This window comes from Neoarius graeffei, chromosome 4 (genome assembly GCF_027579695.1).
Source record: "Neoarius graeffei isolate fNeoGra1 chromosome 4, fNeoGra1.pri, whole genome shotgun sequence".
NCBI classification, from domain to species: domain Eukaryota; kingdom Metazoa; phylum Chordata; class Actinopteri; order Siluriformes; family Ariidae; genus Neoarius; species Neoarius graeffei.
Genome location: NC_083572.1, coordinates 26,161,004 through 26,180,466, shown reverse-complemented (window position 1 = coordinate 26,180,466; position 19,463 = coordinate 26,161,004). Strand labels below are relative to the sequence as shown.

Here is a 19,463-nt window from a genome sequence, read left to right as displayed (position 1 = left end):
TGCCGCGAATGCCAGTTAGTAAATCCAGCGGCCATTACAAAAGCGCCTTTGCGCCCTCTACCGTTAATCGAGACCCCGTTCGAAAGAATTGGAATGGATCTCGTCGGGCCATTAGATCGGTCAACACGAGGGTACCGCTTTATATTAGTTCTAGTGGACTATGCAACGCAATACCCAGAAGCAGTGCCTCTGCGCAATATCTCAGCACGCAGTATTGCGGAGGCACTCTTCCGCATTATCTCCCGAGTTGGAATCCCGAAAGAGATTCTGACTGACCAAGGCACCTCGTTTATGTCATGTACACTGAGCGAACTGTATGGGTTGTTGGGTATTAAGCCGATCCGCACCAGCGTGTATCACCCACAAACGGACGGTTTAGTTGAATGGTTCAATCGCACCCTCAAGAACATAATTAAAAAATTCGTAAGTGAGGACGCACGTAATTGGGATAGATGGCTCGAACCCTTGCTCTTTGCAGCGCGAGAGGTCCCCCAAGCCTCCACGGGGATCCCCCCGTTTGAATTGTTATATGGGCGTAAGCCGCGCGGCATCCTAGATGTGCTGCGGGAAAATTGGGAGGAGGGACCTTCACCAAGTAAAAATGAAATCCAATACGTTATTGACCTGCGCGCAAAACTCCACACACTCGCGCAGCTAACTCAGGAGAATTTGCGGCAGGCCCAAGAACGACAGACCCACCTGTACGACAAGGGTACGCGCCTTAGGGAGTTCACACCGGGAGAGAAAGTACTCGTACTGTTGCCCACATCGAGCTCCAAATTAGTTGCCAAGTGGCAAGGACCCTTTGAGGTCACACGGCGAGTCGGGGACATTGACCATGAGGTGAGGCGAACGGATATAGGTGGGGCGCTACAGATTTACCACCTCAACCTGCTCAAACTCTGGAATGAGGAGGTCCCCGTGGCATTGGTGTCAGTGTTTCCGGAGAAGGCGGAGCTGGGGCCGGAGGTGCAAAAGGGAACATTGGCATCGCGTACCTCTCCAGTCCCCTGTGGAGACCACCTCTCCCTGACCCAACTCACGGAGGTTGCCCAGTTGCAGACCGAGTTTTCGGACGTGTTCTCGCCCCTGCCCGGCCGCACCAACCTCATAGAGCACCACATTGAGACGCCCCTGGGGGTGGTAGTGCGGAGTCGGCTGCAGGCCTGATGGCTGCCCGGCCTGAGTCGGGCGGTGGGGGTATGTGGCAGCGGGGGCGTGGTCAAGCGCTGGTCTGTGACAGGAGGGCGGAGTCAGGGAATGTAAGTGGCAGAATCACTACACCTGTCGTTAATTAATGTGTTTGTGTCTTCCCAGTGACCGCGCCCTATTTAAGGAGAGAGAGCGAGAGCAGAGGGAGCTCTCTTCACAACTAGACTACTGATGTGTGCGCGTGTGTCTCAGTGTGTGTGTGTGAGAGTATAGAGATATGCTGAAAAGCTGAATAAAGAGAGTTTTTGTGAACTCAGTTCTGTCCTGCCGTCCTTCTGTGCTCCACCCACTTACATGAACTGCCACACATTATATATGTTTGGTCAAGGTGACTCTTGTGAAGAGACATTTTACCCAAATATTAGGTGAGCTGTATGTAAATCTTTGACCCTGTGTTGATTTCAGAAAACCCAAAGAAAATTGTGCACAGAATTCTAGTTTTTTTTTTTTAAAGATGTATGCTGTACAAATCATTCTGCCACAGGAAAAGAACAGTTCAGAGAAATCATTGAAAGCCCAAATATTGCCATGACATTCATATCACTGTATTTATATTGGTCTAAGTAATTTAACAGATGAACACAAAGGTGAAGTGAAACTAACCAAAATGCAGCGATTGTTCCCAGCAGGAAGGCAGGTGCGAACCAACCGAGTAAGAAAGTGAGCAGAGGATGGACTGTTGTGACGGCTTATGCGAGAGGGCAGTGCTGCCACGCTTGCATAACTCAGATACAGTGGGCAACTGTCTGTAGGGTTGGGATTGAGACTGCTCAAAGCTGACTGCCATATCTGAAAGCAAAAACATAAAATGTTTAGTTATGCATACAAGTATATGTTACTCTGTAAAAAGGATGCCTCTATAAACAACTTCACAGTTAAAAAAAAAAAAAAAATCAGAAACAAGCCTGCTTTTTCCACAGACATTTCTTCCACATTTCATGAACATAACTAAATGCAATCTCAGTGTTTAGTTTATTTGATTTGTCACCAAAAAAAGTTTGTGACAGCAGAAGAATACAGGGTTTCCAACCCCTATATATATATTGCAAAACATAAGTATACAAGAAAACTTTTTTTTTAAAGGAAGAAAAGAATTAAACAAAAGTACAATGCAATAATAATTTCTTATGGTGGCTGGTATAATGCAAGTTTCACTTTCAATATCACAAGTTTCACTTTCACACATCAGTAGATTTAAGAGCAGACTTTTAAATTGAGACAGACTAGTTGCATATTTTACAGAACAAGGAAGACTGTTCCAGAGCTTAACACTTCGAAGAAAATATGTATATTGGAAATATTTTGAGTATGAAAAAGATAGCAGGCGATAATTTGCAGGATCACTTGTGTAGTATGGCGAGATGCGACAGGCTGCAAGTAGCGCTTGAAGCTTGCAGTGACAAGGCCTGTTTTAAATTTAAATAAAAGTCACTTATTTCTCTTCTTAATTCTAGCGGAAGTAAATCTAGATGTTCAAAGTCAATCCCTATATGTAACATATCTAAAAGGATAGTTTATTTTGTGGCACGGCACTGCATGTTCTCAATGAGCCTCTTATGATTTTGCGTGTATGGCGATCACAGGCTGCACACATATTCCAAACGTGGTCTAACTAATGTGTAGTACAGAAGCTGTCTTGTGCAGTGATCAAGAATATCTTTAGAGCTTTACTAGGCCAAGGATCTTGTTTGCCTTAGCGCACATCAGGCTTGTAGTACTCGAGTCCGACTCATGCCCTAATTTTAAGGACTCGTGACTTGACCTGGACTTGAGCACTGATGACTTGGACTTGTGCATTAACTGCATTCAGACTCGTAAATTGGAGACAAGGACTCAGATTTTTTCTTTATTTTTTGTAACATGTCCAGGGTTCTCCAGGAGGGGTTTTAGAGGTGCGGGCCGCCCCCCTTCCTGTGATTCCCGCCCCCGTTTAATTTCTGCCGCCCCTTTACAAAAGGAAGAGACGTCCCTTTGTTTTCTTTGTGACAGATAGCCTTTCTCTGTTGGAGTACTGACAACGCGACAACACCCGAGTGTGAAACTCATTTACCAGCAATTAGTTTAGTCAGTCTGACGATTATAGTCTAAGAAAAGCGTTTCACACTTCGGCGTTTTTGACACACATTGTTCTTGCGCCGGGAGATAACACGCCTTTATAATAACGTGTGAATTGACACCAAGTTCGAGATAACTGATTGTTTATTGTCGGCAGAGAAATAAAGGATAAAAACAAAAAAAGTTCAAAGTTGGTGAGTTTAAATTACGCCATTTTTCTTTATCTTCTTAGACTATTAACTGGTGAACATGGATGGAGCAGTGTAAATATAGCCATGGAGCAGTGTAAATATAGTTAAAACAACATCTTTTCAATGTACTTTACTCTCTAAAAAAAATTTTTTCCAGTGGTGCCTGCAATTACATTTCCATCTCAAACAATGTCAGCTTTTGTGAAGCAGTGTGAATATAGTTAATATAAAAACTTTTCTGTACTTTTGTTCTTTTTTTGTAGTTTGCTAAATAAAAAAAAAATATTTTTTCCAGTTCCATTTCAAACAATGTGTCTGAATATGATGTGCAAGTGTGTAATGTTTGATGTATGATGTGTTTTGTACCAGTCCAATTGATTCCTCTATTCTAAATGACTACCATTTGAGAGTATTTTATGCAAATGACATATGTAAATTTATGCACATTTGTTTCAAGGTCATCCGATTGACCCCCTCCCCCCTATATTTTCAATCTGTAGAGAACCCTGATGCCATAATAATTTGGCATAAGATATTTTTATCTACATTCATTTTTATACTAATTTCGTGCAACAGAATGCACATTCACCTGTTCATGTCAAGTTCAGGAACAAACCAACATTAATGGCACTAAAATGCCATAGTTAGTGTTAACCCTCTCTCATGTTATTTTCCCTCTTGATAGCAAGGCTTGGTGAGTGATTAACTAGCTTTTTATCTGTAGCCTATTAACTAAAATGGGGCAGTCGAGCACTAACATCAGTCCAACACAGTAGCAGAGATGGTTTCACATAATGCCAGCAACAGCCACCGTCAAATGGTGCGGTTGGAGTCTTGTTCTCGGACTTGACTAGGATCTATGGACCCTTTTCACGTGACGTCACGACAAACGCGGCCGCCATTTTGGACATGTACTACCAGTAGTTTACCACAGCCAACATTGAGGAACGGCAGCAAAGAAAGTTTTTACTTTCAGCAAGACTTCCATCATGCCACTATATTGTTGTGTACCTGGATGTAGTAACCATCAACAAACAAGGCAAGGGTTATCGTTTTATCGGATCCCGGTAGATGCTGACTGACAGAGAAGCTGGATAGCGGCATACCAACGCTTGTGTAGTGACCACTTTGTTGGAGGTAAGACGAATAAAATTAGCCAGAAAAGGTGTGCACACAGTAAAAAATACAAAAGGTGTGCACACAGTAGCCTTGAAAGTTGCATGTCTGTTTGGTTCGACGCATCTCTGTGAGTCAGCTTTTTCTAACATGAATTTCATTAAAAACAAACACAGAACTTAACTGATCCACACCTTGAAGATTCAGAGTTGCTGTGTCAAGCTATACCCCTGATTACAGTGCACTGGTGGACTCAATGCAGTGTCGTGCTTCCCACTAGGAGCCATTCGCATGCAAAAAATCAATGCATGAAATGCATTTTAAAACTTAGAAGAGAAAAGAATATTAAGAGAATGACTTCTTGAATGTTATTAATCTGCAATAAGGTGAAATCATTTAAGGATGCAGTTAAGCGTTTCAACTTGTATGCTGTGTTAGAAGTGCAAGCATTCTATTACTGTTGCAGTGCAGTTTTCTAAGGAATTGATTTTAAATAGTTTTAACTTTCACAGAACTGTTGTGTGTTGAAAAGGGAAAATTATAACCTTTTATTATTGTGCTTTTGGCATTTCCAGACCTGATTTTATGTAACTGCTGTTAATTGCAGTGAGAATATCAGAATGTTGTTGTTTTTTTGTGTGTATAATTCTAAAAGAGGGCAAATGTACTTTCCCAACACGAGATTACAACAAAATAATGTTAATTATCATCATAATTAACTTATTAGCATTAGCTAATGAGTTAGCATAATTAAACTTTGGAATTTGCAAAAAAGTTGGTAATTCCTAAACAGTATATGTTGAGATTATGATTATTCATAATTAAAATGTTCATGTTAAAATGCCAATTTCTATTCCTTGATTGTTGTTAATTAAAAGCACATAATTCTACATAGTCTTATTTTAAAGGGCTGTTAAGCCTTTTAAGTAAATTATTTTGAATGACTAGCCCTCCATATAGTTTCATCCTTCGGGTAGCCCCCAGTCCCAGAAAAGTTGGAGACCCCTGTGATAGACTGTTATTGTCCGCCAACACTACAGATCAGACCTCATTGATGCCCGTGTCCGCTGCAGTGCAGACTGCTGGACTGACCACAGACTGGTTTGCGCAAGACTTAAGCTCCAGTTTCATATCCATCCTCTAAAAAGAAGTCCGGACTACGTCGCCTCAACATTGAATGCTTGAAAGTGCCTGAAGTCCATGACCAGCTTCAAGAGAGGGTGTCTAAAAGATCCAGGACCTCAATGCAGAAACTCTAGATCAACACTGCAAACCCCCCCACCAAACCCTGTATGACACCACCAGGGAGATAGTTGGACTTCTAAAAAGGAGACATCGCGACTGGTTTGATGAGAATAACACCATCACCAATGCACTCAAGCAGAAACATGATGCTTACCAACTGGCCCTGCGTAATGATACACCAGAAAAAAATTGTCAGCACTAGAGAACTGCTAAAAACAACTGCCAAAGGGAACTACGCCGACTGCAAAATCAATGGTGATTGGATAGAGCCAAAGAAATTGAAGCGCATGCTGAGAGACATGACTCCAAGAGCTTCTTCAAGGCAATTAAACTAGTTTCTCAAAGACGCTCCCCTGGCCTCACCCCAATGGATGACACCAATGGGAAAAGGCTCACAGAGAAAGAAGATATTCTACAGCGCTGGAAAGAACACTTTTCCACCCTTCTGAATCAGCACAGCACAGCAGACCCCTCAGTTCTTGATGATATTCCCCAGGAGGAAGTCCAGACTGATATAGCAATACCACCTACAGAGACTGAAGTTGAGAAAACTCTGAAACAGCTAGCTAATGATAATGCACCTGGCCCAGACGGGACCTCTGCTGAAGTTCTTAAGGCTGGAAGCCACCCTCTACTAACACGGCTACACAAGCTTCTCCTAACTATCTGGGATGAAGAGAGTGCGAGTTATTTTTCTGTAAAGTGGTTTTGCAACAATGTATGTTGTTAAAAGCGCTATACAAATAAATTGACAACTAGTTTGCAAGGCAGAATCAAGAGCTTGAAGTTTGTAGCTATGGTGAGGACGAGAACGAGTCCGCTTTCTAGACATGTAAAGAACCTTACATTGATATATTAAACTCCATTATATGGCCGGAGCTCCAATTTTGAAGACCATCAAGATCAGCCTGTAATATTTCTGAAGAACCTGCAGAGTCAATAGCACGATTAAGCTTAGAGTCATCTGCAAAAAGAGTGATACTCGACTCATGTTGACCATAGCAAACACGAGAAAGAGCAGTGGACCCAAGATAGATTCTTGAGTGACTCCAGAAACTGATAAACTTTGGCTTTTTTTTGTAAATATACACTCACTCAATCTGAATTTGATACCTGCAACACATTCCAAAAAAAGTTGGGACAGGGGCATGTTTACCATTGTGTTACATCACCTTTTCTTTTAACAACGCTCAGTCAGCATTTGGAACTGATGACATGAATTGTTGAAGTTTTGAACATGAAATTCTTTCCCATTCCTGCTTGATATAGGATTTCAACTCCTCAACAGTCCAGGGTCTCCGTTGTTGTATTTTGCACTTCATAATGTACCACACTACCAATGGGAGGCAGGCAGGCCAGTTTAGCACCTGCACAATTACTACAAAAGCCACCGTATGAAGTGGTATGGAAGGTGGCTTGGCATTGTCTCACTGGAACAAGCAGGGCTGTCCCTGAAAAAGATGATATCTGGATGGCAACATTTTTGCTCCAAAACTTGCATGTACCCTTCATCATTAATGGCACCTTCACAGATGTGCAAGCCATCTGCCATAGGTACTAACACTCCCCCATACCATCACAGTGGCTGGCTTTTTAACTTTGTGCTGCCAACAAACAAGCAAACAATCTGGATGGTCCTTTTCCTCTTTAGCTTGGAGGACACAATGCCCATGACTTCCAAAAATATTTGAAATGTCAACTCAGACCACAGCACACTTTTCCACTTTGTGTCAGTCCATCTCAGATGAGCTTGGACCCAGAGAATTCAGTGGCATTTCTGGATGTTTGCATGGTAGATGCGTCGACAAACTGTTTACTGGTAGTGGTTTGTTAATAATTACAGAGAATTGTTTGTTGAGCAGTGTTTGACTGTTTCCCCCCCCCCCATGTAGTTTTTCACAAAGTGATGAACCTCACCCCATGTCCCCAAGTAGTTTTTCACAAGGTGGTGAACCTCATCCCTTTCCAATTAACCTGTTACATGTAGAATGTTCCAGACAGGTGGTTTTTAAGCATTCCACAGCTTTCCCAGTATTTTGTTGCCCCTGTCCCAACTTTTTTGGAATGTGTTGCAGGCATCAAAAAGAGTATATTTACAAAAAAAAACCAAGTTTAATTACTTTGAACATTAAATAGGTCTTTGTGTTGTATTCACCTGAATTGAAAAGGATTTGCAAAATCATTGCATTCTGTTTTTATTTACATTTTACAGTGTCCCACCTTTTTTGGAATCTAGGTTGTAGATTGAAATGGAGAGATCAAAAATAAAGAGAAGAGTTGAATAAAAGTAGTGCACATCAGCAGCAGCTGCCAACAATTCATTCTAATTCATGGAGCCTTGATCTGAGTCAATATAGTCAAGTCAAGTTTGTTTGTATAGCGCTTTTAACAATAGAAATTGTCCCAAAGCAGCTTTACAGAATATGAATGACCCAAGACATGAGCCAATTTTATCCCTATCCCCAACGAGCAAGCCCGTGGCGACGGTGGCAAGGAAAAACCCCCTCAGATGACACGAGGAAGAAACCGAGAGGAACCAGACCCAAAAGGGAACCAATCCTCCCCTGGACAACAACAGACATGACTATAACATTAACAGTTTTAACATGAAGTCAGTTTCATTGGTTAACTCTTCATTAATGGAAACTTGAGTGTAAAACTGTTGACAACCGCAGTCCCAAAGTTAGCAAGCCAACTGTAGTCCTCAGCCACAAAAGCATTACTACAAGTGTCCAGAGTGTCTTCCAAGTGTGACTTTCAACTGTCCATATGGGGCCGTCCTCCACAGGAGCGATGTGATGAGACTCCAACCAGGAGTCTCCAACCATAGGGCATCAGGATGGATCAGGCAAGTCCGAGGAGCAGAAGAGGTCAGCACCTCAATCCCAGGATTGACATGTAACTCAAAGGGACAGATTTTGGTGGTGGTGGGGACAGAAGACAGAGAAAAACACAGGTTGTTAGGTATTCCCAAATGTCACCTGAATAAGTAGGTACAGCATACATTTTGCGCTGAGTACAAGCAGGGACTCCGGCAAAACTAACCATGACAGCATAACTAAAAGGAGAGAGCCAGAAGATAACAGGCATGAGGGAGCCCCGGGACATAAAGCAACCAGCCACTACACCGTCAACAAACTTGAGTGAGCAAGCAAGTGGGGGGACGGACAGCATCCATACATCCCAGTTTACCAAAACACCATGTCTGAGGACCCTTCAGATCTACTCCTTTACCTCATAAACACCATTAACAAAAGGTTGACAAAACATGTTTTCAGCCGAGACTTAAATGGTGAGATTGTGTCCGATATAGTCAAGTCAGTTAATTTGTATAGCACTTTTAACAGACACTGTCACAAAGCATCTTTACAGAAAAATAATCCAGCCAAGGGGGTGCATAAGTGTACTCTTGGCACCAGTCCCAAGCCCAGATAAATTGGAGAGGGTTGGATCAGGAAGGGCATCCGGCATAAAACTGTGCCAAATCTAACATGCGGATTGAAAAGAGAAATACCATACCGGAACGGTCGGGGCCCAGGTTAACAACGGCCACCACCGGTACTGTTGTCAACAGGGTGCCAGTGGAAAGTATACTACTGTTGTGCCAAAACAGAGAAGGAAAAAGGGGGGGCGTGATAGAGAGTGTGAAAGATGGAAGGAAAGGAGCTTAGAACTGAGGGTAGGAACACTGAATGTGGGAACATTGACTGGCAGAGCAAGTTAGTAGGTATGATGGAAAGAAGGAAGTTGGACATTGTGTGTGCAGGAGACGAGGTGGAAAAGAAGCAAGGCCAAGAACATTGGAGGTGGATTCAAGTTGTTTTATTATGGAGTCAATGGAAAGAGAAAATGGTGTTGGTATTGTTTTGAGGGGAGAGTTGGTCAACAGTGTTATTGATGTGAAGAGGGTGTCAGAGTGGTAGGCATGAAGTTGGAGATTCAAGGAGTTGTAATCAATAGTGTGTGCACATATGCCCCACAGGTTGGATGTGAGAATGAAGAGAAAGAGTCTTTCTGGGAAAAGATGGATGAAGTGGTAGAAAGTATACTGAGGAGCACATGCTGATAGGAGCAGATTTCAACAGGCATGTTGGCGAGGGAAACAGGAGAGGAGGACGTAAATGGGGAGATATGGTGTAAGAGAGAAATGTGGAAGGGCAAATGGTGATTGATTTTTCAAAGAGGATAAATTTGGCAATAGTCAATACATACTTCGAGAAGAAAGAGCAGTACAGGGTGACATTTAAGAGTGGAGGAAGATCTACAGAGGTGGACTACATACTCTGCAGAAGGGGTAACCTGAAGGAGATTGGAGACTGTAAAGTGATGGCAGGGGAGAGTGTAGCTAGACAATATCGAGTGGTTGCAGGGGGTTTTCTAGAAAAATTTAGTATGAGGGCGCTCACCATGGCGAGGGAGCGAAGCGACGGGGGGGGGGAATGGTGCCAGTTGTCTGTCCCCCCTCTCTGCCGTGCAAAGCCTTTGAAAAATTGAGGCTACAATAGGACATTCTGAGGCTGACAGGGAAATTGTAACGAATTGTCAACATTGAAAAAGAAAAGTAATAATCTTCTGCCCCAGACAGTCTGTTTTTCTTCCATTTCGTGCCACAGGATGACATCTTTAAATGCCCAAGTGTCAACAAAAACAACTCGCAAACTGTCAAAAACTCCCGTGCCGGTGGGTGAAAGGTCATTCAGTCTTGAGAAATCTCGCTCCACAAGTCAGCTGACCTTGTATGTAACTCATGTCAAATCTCGCGAGAGCAGCCGCGACAAGTAAACAACATGGCACCTCAGTCTGGAAAACACCAATTCGGATTGTTTTTGTCTGGCGGTGCATCTACAATGATTAGAATATTTTTGGAATAATTATAACGTATTTGATGATCAGATACATTGTCATGTGGTGTTGCTGGGATGTTTCCACGGAGAAAAGATCATTTTGAGAAAGACTGCATGTTGTGCAGTAGCATAAGTGCATGGCCTAAGTGTGACTTGGGGTTCAATCAGCATTTCGGTAAGAGGGCGCAGCACCCCTGTTCCCCAGTTTAGACGAAAGCCTGGGTTGTGTGCAGGATGAGCTTGAAAAGTAAAAAAAAAGAGGAAGCGTGAAATAGTGGAGCTGAAGATTAAGTCGTGGAAGCTAAAAACATCAGAAGGAGTTTAGGGAAGAAATGAGACGAGCATTGAGCGGCAATAGAAGTCTGCCAGAAGATTGGGATACTACTGCTATACTAGCAAGAGAGGCAGCAAGGAAGGTGCTAGGGTAGTCATCAGGAAGGAGGACAAGGAGACATGGTGGAACAAAGAAGTGCAGGAAATTATAAAAGAGAAGAGGCTAGCAAAGAAGAATTGGGGCGATCAGAGAGAAGAGACAGCAGGCAAAAAGAGCAATAGTGAAGGTGAAAGCAGATGCATACCAGAAGACCAAAGGAAGAGAGAAAGATCTGTACAGACTAGCTAGGCAGAGAAACAGGGAAGCAAGGGATGTACAGCAGTGATGAAAGATGTAAATGGAAATATGCTGACAAACAAAGTGTATTAAGAAGGTGGAAAGGGTAGTTTGAAGATTTAATAAATGAGGAGAATCCAAGAGAGAAAATATCAGATTCGTTGGAGACAGTAAATCAGGAAGCAGAGTTGGTTAGTAAGGATGAGGTGAGGGCAGCCATGAAAAGAAGGAAGACTGGAAAATCAAATCGGTCCAGATGGTATCCCGATTGAGGCTTGGAGATGTTTAGGGGAGATGGCTGTGGAGTTCCTAACGAGATTGTTTAATAAGATCCTAGAGGATGAGAAAATGCCAAATGAATGGAGTGTGCACTAGTCCCAATATACAAGAATAAAGGAGATGTACAGAGCTGCAGTAATTACAAAGGGATAAAATTGATGAGCCATACCATGAATGAATTTATTAAATTTATAGAGTGCATAATTTATAAAAATATTCTTGTGTGCTTTACAAAAAGTATTTAGGAAAAAAAAAAAACTAAAATCCAATTTACATGTTTATAATAATGTTCTTTAAGTTTAAAAAAAAAAGTCTTTAATTTAGATTTGAAAACGTTCATGTCGCCTGAATTCCTTATATCAAGGGGAAGGCTATTCCACACTTTTGAGCCAGCAACCGCAAAAGATCTATCACCAAATATTTTACACTTGGTTCGAGGAACAGTAAGATGTTGTCCATCACTCCACAGTTCATAGCGGTTAGCTTGCTTCCTTTCCAACATTCCACATATGTAGGATGGAGCAGAGCCTTGAAGAGCTTTGAAAACAATCAGTGCGATCTTGAACTTGATCCATGATCAAGATCCTTGATCCACAGGGAGCCAGTGGAGTTGGAAGAGCGCTGGGGTTATGTGGGCATACCGTGGGAGAAGACAAGTCACCTGCGCTGCAGCATTTAAGACATGCTGTAAGCGGTTAAGTTGGTATTGAGAGACACCGTAGAGCAGAGAATTGTGGTAGTCGAGATGAGACATCACAAAAGCATAAACAAGGGTCTTGGTGGTGTCTTGTGCAGGGGCTTCAAAGTTTGGGAGAATAGCAGGGTAAAAATAATTTACAGCAGGGTGCAAAATGGTAAAATGTCTGCCAGCGGCAGACATAATGCACGCAAAGCGTGCAGGGATAGATAGAGAGATATGCAAGTACGAATTTCATGGGGCGGGATGGTTTGGAACAGGCCATCTAAAATTGGGATAACATTTACCCGGGACAGGTATTTGAGGTGGGTCGTCTAGCTTAAGCTTGATTAGCATTGTTACGCACGCCAGTGTTTCCCACAGAAATTTTGGAGACTATGGGGGCAAGCCATGGGGAGGTGCAGGGGTTGTTTAAAATTGAGTGATGTTAAATATTAAGTTATTACTGAAAAACTATTGATTTAAAAAAAAAAAAAAAAAAAAAGAGAAAATGGTCCTATAAACAACTTTACCAATATAAAAAAAGATTACCAGGACTACAAAAATGCAGAAAAATAGACTTTACTTATCCAAATGCACCTGTTGGTTCAAAAGTTAAAGTGCATAGAACCTCACAGCACAACATGAAGTTACCTTAAAATATAATATAAATGCCTCAGCTTTCATGTAAGAAAAAAGAAAAACTATTAATACTAGCACTGTGTGCAGTCAGTCTCTCCTGAAGACTAAATTAAACAATAATTATAAACTAATAAAATAAATGGCTCAGGCTTCATAGAAGAAAAAAAAAACAAATTTGAACAGAATCTCACAGTATGATGCTGAAGCTGCCTAAACAATGGAAAATAAAATACCATTTTGGCAAAAACATTGGCATCCATTAATTTCTTGTATTAAGTAAAAAAAATGTTGCCAGATACTGCTGACGTTTTACAGCCCAAAATATGTTCAAAACCCGCCAAAATGCACTTAAAACCGCCCAAACTGGGTGGGAAACCACCCAATCTGGCAACACAGGTGGCAGTAATGGCTGCACTCATGTCGAGGATGTAAACACAGTTGACGCGGCAACGGACATACATGACATGGTGGATGTAATTTACGTTCACAACTTTTTTTGCTGTCAGAAATATTTAATATTAAGTTTTGTGACTCGACTGACAATAGCCGGCGGCATAACAAGCCATAGCCAGCGATTTGCCGCTGGTGACCGGCTACTTTTGAGACCGCTGCTTGTGAAAGAAACTTCCTTATCTGCCTTATTTTATAAAGCCCGAAAAAGGCTTTACCAATGTGCACGTCCATGGACATGTGCGAGTCAAACCACACCCCAAGGTTGCGTACAGAAGAGACTGGCTTAATCTCGGAGGCACCGACATGCACAAAAGTCAATGTTAACTTTCTCAAGTTGTTGACGGGAACCAATAATAAGAAACTCAGTTTTACCATCGTTGAGCATCAACATGTTATGGCTCATCCAAGCATGAATGTCAGCAATACATTCCTCCATGGCCCGGATGGCTTGATCTTGGGCAAGTGACGACGTGGGATGAAACGAAAAATAAAGCCGAGTGCCATCTGCATATCATTGAATGGAAGGCAGGTGATTTTTCACAACATGAAACAACCGAGACGCATACATAATAAATAACAAAAAGGACCCAAACAGCTTCCCTGAGGAACTCCACTAAGAAGAGAAAAGTCCCTAGACTGATCCTTATTGATGGTCACACGTTGTTTCCTCCCGCTAAGAAATTATTTGATCCAAGAAAGGGCAGTCATTAATACCAAAGTCTCTCTCTAGCAGATCAGACAAGAGCCTGTGGTCGACAGTGTCAAACGCTGCACTTAGATCTAACAAAACGAATAAAGGTGACTTCCTGCCTGTCCATGCTGAGAAGTATATCATTCTGCACTTTGAGCAAAGCTGTTTCAGTGGAGTGGTGCTCACGGTAAGATGACTGGTTACTAGGCAGGGGTGCATATTTGAAGCAATGGTCAAGAACCTGAGGAATCACAACCTCCTCAGCAATCTTAGATACAAAGGGTAGATTGCTGACCGGCCAGAAGTTACTATATACAGGTTCGAAACGAAGCTTCTTTAGCAATGGTATAATGAGTGCGATCTTCCAATGTTCAGGAACAAGCCCACTAACCAGAGAGGAGTTTATCATCCTTGTTATGATGGGGCGAGCACAGAGACATTTCTTCAACAGCCACGTGGGAATTGGATCTAGCTCACAGCAAGTGTTCGAAGATGAAGTTACATTATGTACCACAGCTTCAGACACAGGCGAAAACTGTGAAAGTCTCTTGAGGAGATGGAATAGAAAAGACGGGTTCAGAAGCCAAACAGCTGGCAACACTTTCTCTGATAAGAGCAACTTTCCGACAGAAAAACTCCATGAATTTATCGGCAAGTTGGCATGGATCGTCATGAGGCGGAAGAGCATCAATACACACATTGCAGAGAGAATTCACTACAAAAAGTTTTTGAATCCCCTGCACAGTCTTTGATTAGAGCAGCATAATATTTTCTTTTTGCTTCATTCAAGCAAAAACAATATTGATTACAAGCTAAACGATAAGCCATGATGTCAGAATCAAGGTTGCTTTTCTTCATTCTAATTTCCAACTTTCACCGATTAGACTTCAGTTTCCTAAGCTCATTATTGAACCAAGGTACCCTAGGGCGGTTGACAATGACCTTACGAAGAAAAGGAGCATGCGCATCGAGAATAGAGCTCAAAATGCGATCATAACCATCAGCAAGCTCACCATCATCGAGATTTGGCAGTTCCAAGTTGGCAATATCTCTCCGAAAAGCCATGATGTCCCTACACTTGCAAAACGAGATCTCTTTCACAGACCCCAAGATTGATGGAATAGCAAGTGAGGTAAATGGTAAAACAATGGTCAGAAAGAAACAAAGATGGGCATGGCAAGACTAGAACCACATCATTGAATGACCTGGTGATAATTAGGTCAAGCCAGTGGCCAGAAACGTGCGTCACAAAGTCAATGTGCAGAGTCAAACCAAAGGCCTCAAGAAGTTCAGCAAATTTCCTTGCATCAGCATCTGAAGAATCATCCATATGAAAATTGAAAAATCACCTGCAATAACCAGGACTTCAGAACAAAGAACTAGATCCTCGAGGAACAACCTAAATTATTCCAAAAATACACTAGTAGCAATGGGATGCATCTCTGAATACGGCGGACGATATATAACAAACTTAGTTACACGACCACAAGCGCTGATATTCCACTCAGATGATTCAAATGATTGTTGCCTACATTTTTCCTCAGAGTAGTATTCAAACTGTCCTGCACAAATATTCCAGTCCCACCATCAATCTGACCATCCTCTCTTGGAACATTCCTAAAAGAATATCCAGGAGGAGCTAGACTTGAAGTTATGGGAAAGGGTATTGGAGGCGAGATTGAGAAGAGAGGTAGCAATCTATGAACAGCAGTATGGGTTTATGCCAAGGAAGAGCACATCAGATGCAATGTTTGCTTTAAGAATGTTAATGGAGAAGTACAGGGAAGGCCAGAGAAAGCTACATTGTGTGTTTGTAGACCTGGAGAAGGCATATGATAGAGTGCCAAGAGAGTAGTTATGATATTGTATGAGAAAGTGTGGAGTGAATGAGAAGTATATTAGAGTGGTGCAAGACATGCATAAGAACAGTGAAACAGCAGTGAGGTGTGCAGTTGGAACGACTGAATGGTTCAAGGTGAAGGTGGGACTTCATCAAGGATCTGCTTTGAGTCCTTCCTTGTTTGCCATAGTGATTGATAGCTTGACGGATGAAGTGAGGCAAGAGTCACCATGGAACATGATGTGCGGATGAGATTGTGATACGTGGTGAAAGTAGAAAGGAGGTGGAGTTGAGTTTGGAGAGATGAACAAAGAGGAATGAAGGTGAGCAGTAGCAAAAAACAGAATACATGTGAATCAATGAGAATGGGGATGAGAGTGTAGTGAAGATGCAAGGAGTAGACATAAACAAAGTTGGTGAACTCAAGTACCTGGGGTCAACTGTGCAGGAAAATGGGGGCTGCAATAGTGAGGAGAGAGAAGGCAGGGTGGAGCAGTTGGAGAAGGATTTCGGGAGTCATTTGTGATAGGAAAGTCCCAGCAAAAGTGAAAGGTATGATGTAAAAAAAAGACAGTAGGTGAGACCAGCTATGATGTATGGATTGGAGACAGTACCCAAAAAAAAAAAAAAGGACAGGAGGCAAAGTTGGAGGTGGCGGAGCTGAGGACGTTAAGGTTTGCGATGGGAGTAACAAGGTTGGACAGGATAAGGAACAAGCACATCAGAGGGACAGCACATGTGTAGAGCTTGGGAATTAAGCCAAGAGAGGAGACTGAGATGGTATGGGCACATCCTGAGAAAAGATGCAGAGCATGTTGGAAGGAGAATGTTGAGGATGGAGCTGCCAGGCACATGAAAACGAGGAAGGCCAAAGAGGAGATACATGGATGTGGTGAGAGAGGACATGAAAGTGGCAGGTGTAGTAGAGAAGGATGCAGAAGACAGGGAGCAATGGAGACAAAAGATCTGCTGTGGTGACCCCTAATTGGGAGCAGCCAAAGGAAGAATCTTTACAGAAAAATGAAGACTTTAACCATACAGTCAAGCTGGAAAGTCTGCACACCCCTTTCACCTTCTCCACATTTTATTACATTACAGAATTATTCTACAATAGATTGAGTTCTTTTTGTCACAAAATAGCCCATTATGACAAAGTGAAAGCAGGTTTTTAGAAGACATGCAATTTTATTTTGACAAAAATAGGTTATTTAGGGTTACATATCTGTACATACCCTTAGCCTAATACTTGGTTGATGCACTGGCAGCAATTACAGCTTCAAGGCACCTTGAGAAAGAAGCTAGGAGCTTGGCACACTTGCTTCTGGACATTTTTGCCCATTCAGCTTGGCATATCCTTCCAAGCTCTGTCAGGTTGAATGGGGAGCATCAGTACACAGCTATTTTCAGCTCCTTCCACAGATGTTCAATTGGATTCAGGGCTGGGCTCCGGCTGGACCACTCAAGGACATTCACAGACTTTCTCCAAAGCCAGTCCTTTGTTCTCTTGGCTGTGTGCTTTGGGGCATTGTCATGTTGGAAGGTAAACCTTCACCCCAGTCTGAGGTCCAGAGCACTCTGGAGCAGGTTTTCAAGGATCTCTGTGTACTTGGCTGCATTCATCTTTCTCTCCATCAGAACTAGGTCACCCCATTCCCACTGCTGAAAAACATTAGCAGTGCCATGATGGTGCCACCGCCATGCTTCACTGTAAGGATGGCATTAGGCTTACAGACAGCACCTGGTTTCCTCCAGACATGATGCTTGGTATTCAGGCCAGAAAGTTCAAGTTTGGTTTCATCAGACCAGATAACCTTTTGGCAAACTCCAAGCGGGTGATCATGTGCCTTTTACTAAGGTGTGGCTTCCGTCTGGCCACTCTACCATAAAGGCCTGATTTGTGGAGTGCTGCCTGGATGGTTGAGTTTCTGAAAGGTTCTCTTATTGCCACAAGAATATGCTGAAGCTCTGTCAGAGTGACCCTCAGGTTCCTGCTCACCTCCCTGGCCAAGGCCCATCTTCCCCAGTCACTCAGCTTGGCCAGGAAGACAGGTCTATGAAGATTCTTGGTGGGTCCAAACTTCTTCCATTTACAAATGATGGTAGCCACTATGCTCTTCAGGACCTGTAAAGCTGCAGTAATTTTTCTGCACCCTTCTCCAGATCTATGCCTTGGCACAATCCTGTTTCTGAGGCCTGCAGATAATCCCTTTGACCCCATGGCTTGGAGTTTGCTCTGACATGCACTGTCAACTGTGGGACCTTATATAGGCAGGTCTTGGCAATCCCCAATCATGTCCAATCAACTGAATTTACCACAGGTGGACTCCAATTAAGTTGTAGAAACATCTCAAGCAGCATCAGTGGAAACAAAATGCACCTCAGCTCACTTTTGGGTGTCATATCAAAGGGTGTGCACACTTGTGTACATAGGACATTTTGATTTTTAATAAATTAGCACAAATGTCTAAAAACCTGCTTTCACTTTGTCATTATGGGCTATCTTGTGTAGAATTTTGTGACAAAAAATGAACTCAATCTATTGTACAATAAGTCTGCAATATAATAAAACATGGAGAAGGTGAAAAGGGTGTGCAGACTTATTGGCTTGACTGTAGGAACTAATTTTATGCCTAATAAATTAAGTTAAAATATAGACATTTTAACTTCTCCAAAAAAGTGTATCACATACTTCACCAACAAGTTGCATTAGAGTTGTGCTTCAGGAATTGAAACCCACAGGACCACAAACATACATGCATACATACATAAAAAAACAGGCAGAAGCAGGCAGTCGGGGCCCTTTTTGTCACTTATGATAAAAAGGGCCCCGTGCATTTAATTAAGAGCATATACAGTCATGGAAAAAGAAAGTACACCCTCCTTCAATTCTTTTTTTTTTATGAGCACCTAAATAACCAACTCCCATAAATAAACAAATAACCTCAGATGACAATAAACAAAACAGATTTCAAAGTGTAATCATTTTTCCCCCAAAAAATAAACCAATATACAGAAAACAGTTGGGAAAAAATATGTACATCCTTCCTATTTACACGATCATTAAGAGAGTAACTAGATGTTACTAAAAAATGCACAAGATTAGTTAATCAACAAGAAATATGACTACCGATGAACTTCTGGCAGCTTAGTGTTCTGGAGCACTCAGGTGTATGTCCACATCATGCCAAGAAGAAAGGACATCAGCTGTGACCTCAGAGAAGCAATTGTTTCTGCTCCTCATTCTAGGAAGGGTTATAAAGAGACCTCCAAACAATTTGAAATTCACCATTCTACAATGAGAAGGATTATTTACAAATGGAAATCCTTCAAGACAATCTTTCCAGGAGTGGACATCCTAGCAAATTCAGTCCAAGGTCAGACCATTTAATGCTTAGACATATAAAGAAAAACCAAGCGCTACATCATGTAACCTAAAGGTTTCTGTAAGAACATCAGAAAGATACCGAAGAAATGTGGCTTTCTTGGAAAGGTGGCAAGGAAAAAGTCCTTCTCTCCAAAATGAATATGGTAACATGACTTAGGTTTGCAAAACTGTATCTGAACAAACCACAAAAGTTCTGGAACAATAACCTTTGGACTGATGAAACC

The 19,463-nt window shown here is 42.1% G+C and overlaps 1 protein-coding gene across 5 annotated transcripts in view; it reads right to left on the bottom strand.

Annotated features, from left to right (window-relative positions):
- Nucleotides 1-19,463, bottom strand: part of npepl1 (aminopeptidase like 1) — a 169,311-nt gene that overhangs the window by 106,661 nt on the left and 43,187 nt on the right. For all 5 annotated transcript variants that reach the window (XR_009654509.1, XR_009654508.1, XM_060919071.1 and 2 more), the window contains exon 2: nt 1,816-2,001. Coding sequence is in view for 3 of the 5 variants with exons in the window: in XM_060919071.1 (XP_060775054.1) it covers nt 1,816-2,001 (186 nt within the window). In the remaining 2 variants the exon portion in view is untranslated. The remainder of the gene's footprint in view (nt 1-1,815; nt 2,002-19,463) is intronic.